The sequence below is a fragment of the Perca flavescens genome, chromosome 11 (assembly GCF_004354835.1).
Source record: "Perca flavescens isolate YP-PL-M2 chromosome 11, PFLA_1.0, whole genome shotgun sequence".
Classification (NCBI taxonomy): Eukaryota; Metazoa; Chordata; class Actinopteri; order Perciformes; family Percidae; genus Perca; species Perca flavescens.
This window is the reverse complement of record NC_041341.1, coordinates 15,790,059-15,803,529: the sequence shown is the minus strand read 5'-3', so window position 1 is coordinate 15,803,529 and position 13,471 is coordinate 15,790,059. Positions and strand designations below refer to the sequence as shown.

The 13,471-nt window shown below is 40.2% G+C and overlaps 1 protein-coding gene across 3 annotated transcripts in view; it reads right to left on the bottom strand.

The window, feature by feature from the left end:
* The window catches only part of abi3bpa (ABI family, member 3 (NESH) binding protein a), a 30,073-nt gene that overhangs the window by 1,373 nt on the left and 15,229 nt on the right, over window positions 1–13,471 (bottom strand). For 2 of the 3 annotated variants that reach the window (XM_028591433.1, XM_028591434.1), the window contains 12 exons: window positions 11,470–12,801; window positions 10,852–10,929; window positions 10,269–10,457; window positions 9,394–9,459; window positions 6,639–6,707; window positions 5,568–5,690; window positions 5,088–5,177; window positions 4,733–4,942; window positions 4,312–4,417; window positions 2,587–2,666; window positions 1,951–1,980; window positions 1,658–1,816 (listed from right to left, as the gene is read on the bottom strand). In XM_028591433.1, coding sequence (XP_028447234.1) covers window positions 1,658–1,816; window positions 1,951–1,980; window positions 2,587–2,666; window positions 4,312–4,417; window positions 4,733–4,942; window positions 5,088–5,177; window positions 5,568–5,690; window positions 6,639–6,707; window positions 9,394–9,459; window positions 10,269–10,457; window positions 10,852–10,929; window positions 11,470–12,801 — 2,532 coding nt within the window. The remainder of the gene's footprint in view (window positions 1–1,657; window positions 1,817–1,950; window positions 1,981–2,586; window positions 2,667–4,311; window positions 4,418–4,732; window positions 4,943–5,087; window positions 5,178–5,567; window positions 5,691–6,638; window positions 6,708–9,393; window positions 9,460–10,268; window positions 10,458–10,851; window positions 10,930–11,469; window positions 12,802–13,471) is intronic. The other variant, XM_028591435.1, reaches the window with a different exon arrangement.

Below are 13,471 nucleotides of genomic sequence, written 5' to 3'. Positions count from 1 at the left end.
GTTATGCTGAGTTAAAAAGACAGTCCAAGTTATTTTATTCTCAGGACACTTAAGTCTTGCCAGTTGACTAGGAAGCTTTTAACTGTTTAAGTGGCCAGTGTTTTGTCTCATGCTGTTGTGGGTTGATTTAAAAGCATTACTGCCAATGACAGGAACAGGATCAACACGTTTATGACAGTTAAGGATGCAAAGATTCTCTACAGCATAGTTTGAGTACAAATGTCTCATCATAGTTTAGAATGCCATTAAAAGTTATAAAAATGTCATAGTATAATATGTCATATAAATGCCATAAAAACATCATAAAAAATGGCATAGTATAGTATGTCGTAAAACATCATAAAAATGTCATAGTATAGTATGCCATTTAAAAGTCATAAAAATGTAAAAGTATAGTATGCCATAAAAATGTCATAGTATAGTATGTCATGAAAAAAATCATAAAATGTCATAGTATAGTAAGTCGTAAAGTCATAGTGTAGTATGCCATAAAAATGTCAAAGTATGTCATAAACATGTCATAAACATGTCATTAAAATATAATATGTCATGAAAATGACATAGTATGTCATGAGAATGAGTATGTCATGAGAATGTCATGGTATGCCATACAAATTCCATAAAAAGTAAGTGTAGTATGTTATAAGAAAGTCATAAAAAAGTATGTCATGAGAATGCCATAAAAAATGTCACAGTATAGTATACCATAAAAATGTCATAGTATAGTATGTCATAAAAAGTCATAGTAGTATGTCATGAAAAAAAATCATAAAATGTCATAGTAAAGTATTTCATAAAAAAATCATTAAAATGCCTTAGTATAGTGTAATAAAGTCATAAAATAAAAATAAAACAGTATACTATGTTATAAAAAGCCATAAAATATAGTATAGCATGTTATAATAGTCATAAAATGTCATAATATAGTATGTCATAAAAGGTCATAAAAAAGTCAAAGTGTAGTATGTCATGAAAATGTTATAAAATGTCATAGTATAGTATGTCATAATAAAGTCATAAAAACTCAAACTTTCATAAAACATGTCATAGTATAGTATGCCATGAAAAGTCATAAAACAATTCATAAAAAGACATTTTATAGTATGTCATAAAAATGTCACGTTATACATGTTTTCTAAGATATTGGTTGTAGTTTTGACATCATTTTCAAGTTTAATTTCATATTTATTGCCTGTTTTATTGGTCCCATTTTCAGATGCATCACTTATGTTTGGCCTTTTATTTGTTTGTTAATACACTGTATTAAAAACATTGTTTTTAATTTAGTGGCTAGGCGGGCTCCTGAGGTAATGTCCTCTTGGAATATGTGTTGCTACTGTTGTGGCAATATATTTTTTATATGCCATCTGGGAATTGAAGATCTTCAAACTTATTAATGGACAGGCCATTTTTTGGGTTCAAGCAAACCCTTTAAAATAAATCAATAACTGCATATTCCTCTTCGGTTGATGCCAATTTCAACCCCTTATAATAACGCAAAATATTGTATGCACTGTTAGCCAACTAAAACAAGTAGGTTCCCACAGAGGTGACATTTTGGAGATGCAACGTTTTTGAAAGTGATTTATAATTTGCTGATGGCCCCTGCGTTCCCTAAGCAGCTGTTTAGCTCACTAATATTTCAGTTTATAATTACCATTCAGAGAGTCACTCAGGTAAATCTTGTATCTCAAGGAGTTGCAGAGCTGAATGCCCACAAATTTTCGGTACCAAGTTCTCTTCACATACTGCTTTCCATTGCATTCAGAGTAGTCATCGGATTTAAATGGGAACTGAGTCCAGATGGCGTCTTTGCCTGTGAAAAAGGAAAAGGCTTAATCTACTATTTGTTGTCTGTATACATAGGACCCAAAACCAGTGAAGGTTAAACATTTTAAAAAAAGCTTAATTTTGCTCACACTGATAAGAAGAGAAAAAGACAATATTCACCTGAAACATGTTCGCTCACTCGTGGATCCGCTACATGAGAGAAAGTTGCAATGAATAACGTCATCAAAACAACTTAGAATAAACACGGTCATAAGACATCTTGAGACATTGTGCTACAACAAAGCCAGACTTGTATCAGAGCCCATTTGGCATAGTATTTACAGTCAGCTCCAACAAGCTGGGCTTTGATTGGGCAGGAGGCCAATTAAATAGAGCACTACCCTCTTAGTGTTGTCATTGTGAGTTTAAAATCACAACATTTGAACAACCCAGGGCTGCACTTCAACTGCTTTACGATTGGTGCGCATTTAGTTTTGTTCAGAGTTCTCCAGTCCAGGTGGATGATATGCCTCCGTTAGAAATGAGCCTTGGAGGACAGCTGGTGAGCTGACAAGATCCATGAGTCTTAATCAGTCAGACCCCATTGTGCCATGTTGAAATCATTAGACTAACAACTGCTTAATAGCCCACCTTCTGAGATTCAAAGCAATGCTAATCACTGCCTGATGATTAGGAACGTATTAAGTGGCATTAACATGCAACTAATAAGTGTCTTCTGTCAGAGCAAACACATAAGGGTTTATCAAGAATTTCATCTATATGACTTTAGTGGATTATATGTTTTGTAAAACTTGCCTGATTCCGTGCTAAAAGACACAGGATCACTGGAGGGTCCTGTTCCCAGCTCATTCTTTGGTGTTACTGTGAATTCGTAACTGAAATAAAATAGAAGAAAAGAGAATAAAAGGCATAATCCACACTTTGAGGAGTTTTCAATCTAAATTCCTCCCAACCTCCAGAACTGGGACACATAATATTGTTATGCCTTTGACAACTAAGAATGGGTCTTTCTCTCACACACACACACACACACACACACACACACACACACACACACACACACACACACACACACACACACACACACACACACACACACACACACACACACACACACACCTGATGGTTATTCCATGTGCTGCATTCAGATGTCCAGGCAATAGTTGGGCCAGCAAACCCAGCCTAGGGGAGGGCTCTGGTGAGTTTTGAGACTCCAGATGCTGAGATGTAATTAAAAACTCAGTGAACCTCTCCACCCAGATTTCCTCAGCTTTGGCCATTTTGTATTTGCAAAACTAAACATAATTTACTATAAGAAGTCCTAGTCAATCTGAACATACCTTTAAAAGCAGCACACTAATAGCCTTTCAGTGCCATTTAAAACTCCTCTTTTGATGAGATCTACAATGAACCTTACTAATGTAATCCGCCAGCAGTTCAAGCATACAGTATTTGTTAAAGGTGCCCCGTGGAGTTTTCTTATAAACAAACAAAAGTAATGTGTTACTACCCAACACATTGTGTGTATTCTTGAGTTCTAACAAGATGATGAATGCATTTTATTTTTTATAAAACACTTGCAAAGCCATTGTTCTTAAAAGTTTGAAACCTGTGTTGTTTGCATCCATGTTTACAAGCAATATCTCTTCTTCTTTACTGCCTTTGTTGGCGCATTAGTGTCTTTCTCTTGACATGTTATCGCCACCTGTTGAATAGTGTGACACTGATCACAGGAATGTGTATCGTTTCACGTGCATGCGTGTGCGTCCTCGGGCGTGTGCACGAGACAAACAGAGAACCGCTCATAGAAAAACTGCTTCATAGGGGCATGTAGCATCTCATAATTTATTAACAGTGCCTAATGTAATAACTCTGCATAACTTAAATGTAATAAAAGCTCATAATGTAATAATCAGCACATAATGTAAGAAACCCTCGTTTTCCTAAAGCATAGGAACCCTTCTAGTTTTACACACACATTGACACATGACACATTATGCACAAAACTGTTATTACATTAAGCCCTCAGGGTTTTCTTACAGTATGTGCTGATTTTTACATTATGAGCTTTTATCACATTAAGATTATTACATTATGAATTGCTATAGGGTGCTCTGGTAGCTCACCTGGTAGAGTGCATGCATCAAGGCTGAGTCCTTACCATAGCTGCCTTGGTTTGATTCAAGCCTGGCCCCTTTGCTGTATGTCATCTCCTCTCTATCCCCAACCTTTCCTGTCTCTCTCTCTAAGCTATCGCTATCCAATAAAGCAGAGATGCTGGAGAAAAAAGAAAGGAAAACTGCTCCATAGCGCTACTAGAGGTCAAAAACTCCACAGGGAATCTTTAAGCAAATGTTTATACAGTATGGAAAGCCTTGGTAATGGTAATGTAAGCTGGTGGTTGTTTCCAAACTAGACACAGTAAGAGTACCTGACCAACTGGAAGATTAATGTTAAGATAGCCTGTCCCATTTTTACATTACATGAGCTGTCTGACATAATAATGTCTGAGTCACATACCTGCTCTCTGGTTTAAGATTCTCCACGGCTGTGTGTGTCTGGTTGGTCGTCAGTACGGACACCTCCTCTCCATTTGGTCCTTTAGTGGTGGATACAACTTCATACTCTGATGAAAGGAGCAGGAATATCAGTGTGCTTTTGATAACACAAATTTTATATTTCAACTATGAACAGATCCAAATTACACAACCTCTTAACTTTGTGACCAGTTAAATCTGACAGTTCAACATGATGAGATATTTTGATGAGAGAGATGTGAGATCTTGAGGCACGATAAAGGGTTTGTATGTTAGCTTCACTAATGGGTAAAAGACTGACCAAAGGCATTTGGGAAGCTGAGAGCGTAGCTGAATAAGTCTTTAACCCTCAGTTCTGTCTCCTTTTCTTAAATGTCAGCCAATTTTATTAGTATTTATCGTACCTCTGGTTTCGTTGTCAGATTTCTGCCAGTCAAGAATGACAAAAGACGGGCAGCCCTCCACAGTAACCACAGTAAGGTTGGAGGGGGGGATGCGGGGAGGACCAGTCACATTCTGATCACTTCCCTCCTCGTCAGGGAAGTAAGAGAGGGAGGAGGTGATGGAGCATGGCTCATCTGGCTTCTTATCGGTCTTGTAGATCACATGTGGAGCTGTAGACGTGTACAATAAAAATGGCAGGTATTCATTTATGCACGCTCTTTTGGTTATTTATGCAGTAGTATTGAGTAAGCGAGCTGATGATTTCAGTGATAAAAACTGCAGTGGAGATGTAAAACGGCCATTAAGAAATCTTACCCACAAAGCGCTTCTTGCCCATGATGTCTACCTCTGACGCAGGCAAGGGCCGGAATATGGAGGAGTTTTCATTTATGTCAAAACGGGTTGCTGAATAGCGAAACAGAAGAAAGGAGTTGGGATTAGTTTGATGTGCCAGCAGTCCCTGGAAGCTCTCTCTGTCCTCAAAAACCGGCCAGCCCAGAACCTGTTTTGGCCTGCGCTCAGGCTCTTTGTCTGCCTCTTAATATTCCTTTCATTCTTCCTACCTTACTACTTTACACACCTGCAAGCTGCATCACCAATATCTCTTATTATCAAGTGCATCATTGACTCAAAGTCACAAAACATTTTCAATCACATTTTCTTACATTCATGGAGGTAGGCAATTTGAATTTCTCACATTCATGGAAATACTCAATTGCCTTCAGGTATGAAAGCAGTTGTGACTATGAGTCATACAGTTCCTCCTAAGATACATTAAAGTTGTGTTACTCGTACTGTTTACTGCTGGGGCAGAGGTGGTTGTCTGCTGCTGTCTGCGCTCTTGCTTGGGCTTGGCTGTGACCAGAGGGAATAGATTCAAGACGGACTCCTTGTCTTGTTTCAGGTCCATGGGTTTATCTGAGGACAGAGCGCAGCAAGAGGCGGAGAAGAGATCAGTTCTTCACCCTCATCATCTGACTCATATTCATACACAGTTGTGATCCATCTGCTCTGGCCATCCTCACTGAAGAACTCGGTGGCCTTTTTGCTGGCTGCTGAAAGATCAGAGATTGCTTGATGAGTAATATCTCTTGTGCTCTTTAAAGAGGAAAAAGGTCCGCCAGAATACATCTGCTGAGACCAAAGATGGTCAGAAGCATAACCTTATATATATACACACACACACACACACACACACACACACACACACACACACACACACACACACACACACACACACACACACACACACTTTGTGCACATAACTACACTAATGTGAGGACAGAGAGATCAGTATGAAAGTCCAAAAAAAAGCCAAGAAAGCTATAGCAACAAGAACGCTGAGATGAGCTGTAATGTTAAGATCAGGTTAAAATGAATGCTGTTGCACTGAAAGCTGTTTTGGGAGTTGTAAGCACTTTTTTATTTGCAGAAAATAGCTTAAACAGGGGTTCTCAAACTACAACGAAGGGTGTAGAGGCAGCCGAGACTTACTTGGCGTTGTGGAAAAATGTGTACTGGAACTAAAGCTGAATAAATCAGATTCATGTGGGATTGATAAACAAACAAGAGTGCTTTCACACTAGCAAGGCTATAAAGATGGAGTATAGCTTCATTCAGACAACAAAACAACATGTAAAATTCAAGATGGACAGGTTTTAGGGTTGAAAAGGAAAATAAGTGACGCTCATTGAGAAATCATGTCAAAAGAAATCAAGTCAACAAAATAAGCTTATTTTGTTTCAAGTTCACTTTCAATGCAGCAAGTAAGCCTTGGGCCCTTGTGCCTTGTTGTTGTGTGTATAGTATACAGGACAAGGTGCAGCAGTGTTTAGTGGTCAGTGCAGCCATCACTGTTGCCCTCACCGTGGTCACTAGTATCCGCCACCAGGTTGGGGCTCTTGTTGACAATAGGGAGACGCAGGACTGCAGGGACTTGTGGGAAACAAGAGTCCATTTCAGATTAAAAATCACATTGAAACAGAACAGGTGCTTAGCAGTAAAGAAGAGATACAAAATTGAAAACAAGTGTTGTTGGTTATTTTAATAGTGCAATAATGATTAAAGAATGTCAAGTTTATAGATTCAAATTAATTTAGTAGGGCAGAAGACCGCAGTAATACTATGTGCAACAACAAAAAAAAGAGTGTACAAACACAGACATAATATACAAGCAACAATAAAGCACATAAAAGCCAAGCAGATTGCATGTGAAATGCTGATAAGTCACTTTGTGAAGTGCTGCCACAGAGCACCGCCATGGTCTTTGTCTAATGAAAACCATGCCAGTGTTTAGAAATCTTGAGCCTATAAACCGGTGCTTTAACCACTCACCCAAAACTCCCCAAAAGAATAACTGAGGAATTTAAAAACTCTTAGTGAATCCTAAACAGGCAAGTAGGTAGCAGGTCCAACAACTTCTTTGTATTACTTTGGCTCCCTTCTGTAAAAGAATCTTAGGATCTGATGCTGTTTGACCATTAGATTTTCCACTACATTCCTGCACCATGGAGAAAAAAATAAAGATCAAGCCGAGCTATGAGATGAAGACCAGATCAGTTTCACTTTAAATGAACGCAAGAAATGAATTGGCTTCAGTGAACTGGATAAATAATCACAAGGAAGAGCAAGGCTTTGTAATGAAAACACCTTAGCTATAAACTGCCAATCTCAGATATCTTAACATTAGAGTTGTAAAATGATTTAATGTTGTTAAACAAGCATAATGTCCAGTTTTTTTGCACATTATCTTTGTTTGTTAAATTGTTAAACTGCTGTAACAGTGGTAATTCACGCTGGGATTAATAAAGTATCTACCTATCCATCTAGAGGTAGTAGTTAAACTCTGGGAGGTTTGACAAATGCAATTTCCTTTACACGTTTCATATACGAGTTGCTTAGACATTATCCATTTTAACTGTTGTGATTAATTTCCAGTGCATGCACTCCCTTTGCGATTTAACATTTTCTTATCTCAGAGATTCATTAGTGGTCACTCTGTCAACAAGTTGTTGAGGCCAAAACAACTCAAAAACATTTCTCTTGGAGCTGACCTCACAGAGTCTGCATGAATCAGTGATCTCTGGCATCTCCAAAAGAAAAGATTCAACATCTGCCTACAAGGCTCACTGATTAACACTGAGAATACATTCAAGACAGGCCTCTGACTCACACATAGTATAACTGAAAGCTAATGGCAAACATATGTTCATACAGAAAATCACAGACTATGGTGATGAAGTTATTTAAATACCAGTCTTAAGATATATAAATACAAAAGACTGGGGTACGTAAAGTGAAGGACTGCCAGTTCAAAAGAGTGATGTCATGGTTAACTGGACAGGAAATGAGAACAGGGCCCACGTGATGTAATGTGATAAGATGTGATACAATAAAGTGTATTCTATTTTATTCTATTCTACCACCGATAGACGTGTCAACAATATGTCTACAATGCATATGATACAATCTGGTCGACGTTCTACAGTTTCTACAGTGTGTTTGGTTTGAAGTCGCAAAACCCCTCAAACAGCAGGCTGAGTCTCTAAAGTGCTGAGGGCCTCAGACTCAGTTTGTTGATGTAAAACAGCACCAGTGGTGTGAGCGCTGGTTTCTGTCAGATAACTTCATCTTCAAAAATTTGAAAATAGATGCAATCAATCAACATACTCAGAGGGACACTGTCCATTACATACCTGCAGTCCACTAAGCAGAGCTTGGAAACAAATTCCAGTTGAAATGCCAATGTGAAACTGAGCTCTATAAAACTGTCAAGGACATGCTCTAATTCACAGCACAAGCAAACACTGTACCAGCTGTTATGTACAATACAAAGTTGCAGAGCGCTGTGTAGTATAAGAAGCAATAACGATAATATGTAGTTGCGTGTCATTTATGTCATGGGGCCAGAAAAGTGATCTACATGTAGGTTATGTCTTTTTAGAAAAGGTACAAACAGTCATTAGGAGCTTTGTGCTTGGATGTGTGTGCAGGGTGGCAAGCATAATGACTATTTGTTTCTGTAGAGTTGCTTCCAGTGAGCCATGTGACTCCCTGAAGACCTCTGAAACTGTCAAAGTTTCCAGAAATAACACGCGCCAGCTGTGACATGGGACTGAAGCACAACCTCTCTTCACAACTCCAAACAACAAGGAGTGGGCGGGCGTCACTATTAATACGTACATGTGGTCCAGACATGGTTTGTATTACTATTTGAGATGGATTCAATTACTTTAATTAACTGAGCCTGCCTGGCAGAATGGAAACAATGTGATTGACCAAATAAAAAGGGCAAACCACATTCACCTTTCACAACAAGCAAAAAATTCTCAAACTAATTGAAACCAGTTTTCTGATTTCAGGTCCATATGTGCGATAGACTAAACAATGTGGAGAGGACAGGTATATGCCAAAATTAGAATTATATATGGCTTCAGTCTCAGTCATGTATGTAAGCTACTGGGACTATTGGACAGCACAGACCACAACCAAACACAAAACATCATACTGACAGACAAGACAAGAATTGTGAGAAAAGCACTGTGTGGGATGGGACATAACAGTGCCTCTTAGGTTAATGAGTGAGGGACGATTAAAGGTGATTATCTTGGTTTGTCTTTACCAGTTTTCTCTCCGGACCACACCACAGGTTTAGGAAGAGCATTGCCCCTATGATGCGCCCCATCGGCTGTTGGAGGGAGAAAAAGGCTTGTTATAAAAAAAAGATGTTGTCACTGTGACAAACAAATACCAAATACAAGGAAAGTCAGAAAGAAAAGATGCTAGTCTTTCTTTCATATTATTTTCTTACTTTTCTTAATGTCTCATGTCAGTAAGAAATGAAGCTGGAGACTTGTTTGTGTCTTTAACCTGATTTTACAGATGTTCTGGACATACAAATGGAATTGCAATGACTTTAAAACATAAATTCTATCCTTAGACAGTTCTCACTCTATTCTTCCATAACTCTTTGGGGAGTGTGCGGGTGTGTTTGAGAGAGGAAGAAATACAGAGAGAGAAAGAAAAAGAAATTGGCTGTGGCGACTGTACTGTCTGCACAGTGCTTGGCTTGGCATGGTTGGTGTAAAATGTGGTGTGTCCTGGCCAGTGCTGTGGCCAGACTTCCCACCCGGCCAGCAAGAAGGACCGTAAATCATGTTAACGATCTTGACCCCAGAGACGCCACTGCTGCTCATGGTAAAACTGTGAAATACACACCGAGCACATGTGGAAGAGCGTGGAGAACATATGGACTGTAAGAGGAGGTGTAGCCGAAGATTGAGCGGGAGAAGGAGCAAGGCCCGTGTATTAAAATGTATATTATATGCATTCAAACACAGATCATGTGCTACATCAAGAACCATACGTTTTGTTTTCCTTCTTCTGTAGATGCACAGCTGCCGAGGAGAGAGTGAGATAGTGCTGACAGGTGAGGATAACCTGAGGTAGCTACTTGCAAAGAGGAAATAAGAGGAAGGGAAGTGAGTTATCCATTACCCCCAGGTGTGCTGGAGCTGTGAGAAGAGGTGGATGTCTTGAATGGAGAAACTGGTCTGCCTCTATTACGAGTGGAATGAGGAAGAACCCGGGTCCTGGTCGGCGTGGTGTTGTTTCCTGCTAGAGGAACTGAAGAGCTAATGGGAGAACGAGGAACTTCAGCAATGGATGGTCTAAGGACGCCAGTACCTAGATGAGCAGAAAGGCAATTTGGGAGGTTAGAGATGGTCCACTTCTGACAGCTTGACATCTTTACCTAGATAGAATAAATGATAGAGCACATAAGTGAAAAGGAAGAGTGGACAATGAATGAAATGACAGAGAGACATAAATGAGATTGAAAGCCAGCCAGTCTGTTCTGGTTGTGAGTGGGCAGGGGTGAGTGTGCTGGGCTGAAAATGGAAGCACACATGGTGGCATGGGTAATGATGGAGTGGGGTGTGTAGTAGAGGCGTAGGATGGAGATGGAAATGGGGAAGCAGTGACATCATCCAATGGTTTGAAGTACAACTGAAAGCACTGGGTTCCATGTGACTTGACGAAAGCAGAAATGGTAATGGGACAAACTTGTCATGGTGTTTACCCTGATTGTAACTACCAGCCTTCTCTGTAGCCAGGGCAGGTCTTGGTAGAGGCTTGCCCTCTTCTGGTGGACTAGGAGCTGTATGAAAGAAAACTCACTATTTATCTAAGATATTATGAATATATTTTTGACTTTTAAAGGGGGCATAATGGAGATAATGGACAAGGGGATTATTGTTGGTTTTAAATCAATGCAGCTAGTAAGGGTATTTGTTGTGACCATGATATCCATTAAGAGTAAAATCTTTCATGTAGTCAGACAATGCTGAACTCTGACTGGAGGACCAATTTAGATGGCACATTGGCAAAACAAAGTAAAAGTCCATATACACTATGGACCCTGTCTCTTTGTCTCTCACTACCAATTTAGAACATTTAATCATGGTTTGGAGGAGTTTCTAAATACAAAATATATTGCAAGGATATGTTTTTTGTAGCAACTCATCAACATTACCTGAAAATCTGCTGAATTTATTACCAACTTCTGGTTTTGACAACTTTTCCTTAAAAACTCAATACAAATATTTTAAATGAATATGCCCCTTTTAAAATGTAACTTTAGATCAGGTCTTAATACTTGATTATGTGGATTGCTGATGGCAAAAAGAAGGGTCTTTACCCGTAGAGACTGCCTGCCTTGGGGTGACCTTGGTGGGATCAGAGTAGATCCTGGTCTGAGACTGAAGCCCAGGTTGAGGTTGTGGCTTGGAAGGAGGTTCAAGTGGGGATTGAGTCTGGCCATTTGTTGAAGGTTGTTGTTGGGGAATGGGTTGAGAATGAGATAAAGGTTGGGCCTGGGTCTTTGTTGGAGGTTTTGTTTGGGGCCACAGCTGAATATTTGGGTGAGGTTCTTGTTGGTCCCTAGGTCGGGGCTTTTGTTGAGGTTTGGGCAGTTTGTTTGTTTGAGGGTGTCGTTGAGGCTTTGGCTGCTTTTTTGTTTTAAGTGGTGGCTGGGGCTTGGGTTGACTATTTGGTTGAGGCTGTGTTTTGAGCTTGGGTCGGAAAAGGATGATCTTTGGTTTAAGTGTTGGTTGGGCCTTAGACTGCTGCTTGGTGGTCAGTTGAGGCTCTGGATTGGTTTTTAGTGGAGGTTGTGGCTGAGGCTGTGGGTTGGTCTTTGTTTGAGGTTGTGTTAGGGTTTGTGGCTCAGTTGTAGATCGAAATTGTGGTTGAGGTTGGGGCTGTAGGTTTGGCAGTGCTTGTTGGGTCTGCGGTACGTTATGTAGTGTTGTTTGAGGTGTTTGAGGATGTGCCATGGGTGTGGGCTGGGGAGGTGTTTGAACTTGAGGCTGGGTCTTTATATGCAGATGTGTTTGAGGTTGGGCCTGTTGTTTGGGCTGGTGTGTTGTTTGAGGTTCAGCCTGGATCTGGGTTGTGGTTTTAGGCTGTGACTGGGGGTGTGGCTTTGGTGATGATGGGGGTTGTGATTGAGGTTGGGTCTGGATTTGGGGCTGGGATGTTGATTGGGATTGAGGTTGAGTTTGGGTCTGGAGTATGGGCTGTGATGTTGGTTGGGGTTGTGTCTGGAGTATAGGCAGGGATTTGGGTTGGGGTTGTGTCTGGAGTATGGGTCGGGATGTGAGTTGGGGTTGTGGTTGTGTCTGGAGTATGGGTTGGGATGTGAGTTGGGGTTGTGTCTGGAGTATGGGTTGGGATGTGAGCTGGGGTTGCGGTTGGGTCTGGGGTATGGGCTGGGATGACATTTGATATTTTTGTCTTTGGGGATTTGGCTGTGGTGGTGGCTGATACTGGGGCTGGAGCAGGGGGTTTGGTTGAGGTTGTGAATGTGACTGGGGATGTTGTCTCAGAGGATGTTCTCCATGTTTCTCTACATCTGTATGGGGAACTGGTACAGAAGCCATGGTGGTTGTGTGTAGTGGAGGACGGGGCTTGGGAACTAAAAGGACCTCCATCAAAGGAGGCAAGACAGATCTGGAAAGGTCTCCTCCTCCTGGGTTGTGCGAGAGAGAGAAAATATGGCCATGAAGCCTCAATACTGTGCTGTAAAATTTCAAACACTGTATAATATTCTGTAAAAAAGATTCTTTTCCAAATTAAAATAAAAAAATGTTATTTTATTGTTTAGAAAATAATAAAAGCAAGACATAAAGGCAGTTAGGGAACAGCTGAAATTTAGATCAACAGCTACTGGCCTGAGAACTCATAGGGCTAATCTTGGAATAAAGCACAGGTTACACAATAACTTCTACCTGGCACATGTCAGATAGAGGAGGGTCCAATTTCAAAGGCCGACCCTATGGAGGTATTTGAAATGTAACAGCCGTCATGCCTGTCAGCGACAACCATCCAAATCCATTGGCTGTGCCTCTAAGAGGCTATATCACATGAGGGTTTAATAGTTGCTGACTGACTGCTTGCTGTGGGATTTTGATGGACCATTCTTAATTGGTTGTTCAATCTTCAATCAGATGTTCACCTCAGTGAAAGAGAATTAGAGGGTAAAAAGAGGAAGTCAGAAAATAAGAGAAAGAGAGAGACAGAGAAACAGCTGGAAAGCAAAGAAAGCAACAGATAACATTGCATTTGAGGCATTTAGTACCTCTACTCAACTTTACGGCCATGTAACGTTGAAAATACTTCTGTTTTTGGGTGTTGTTGGC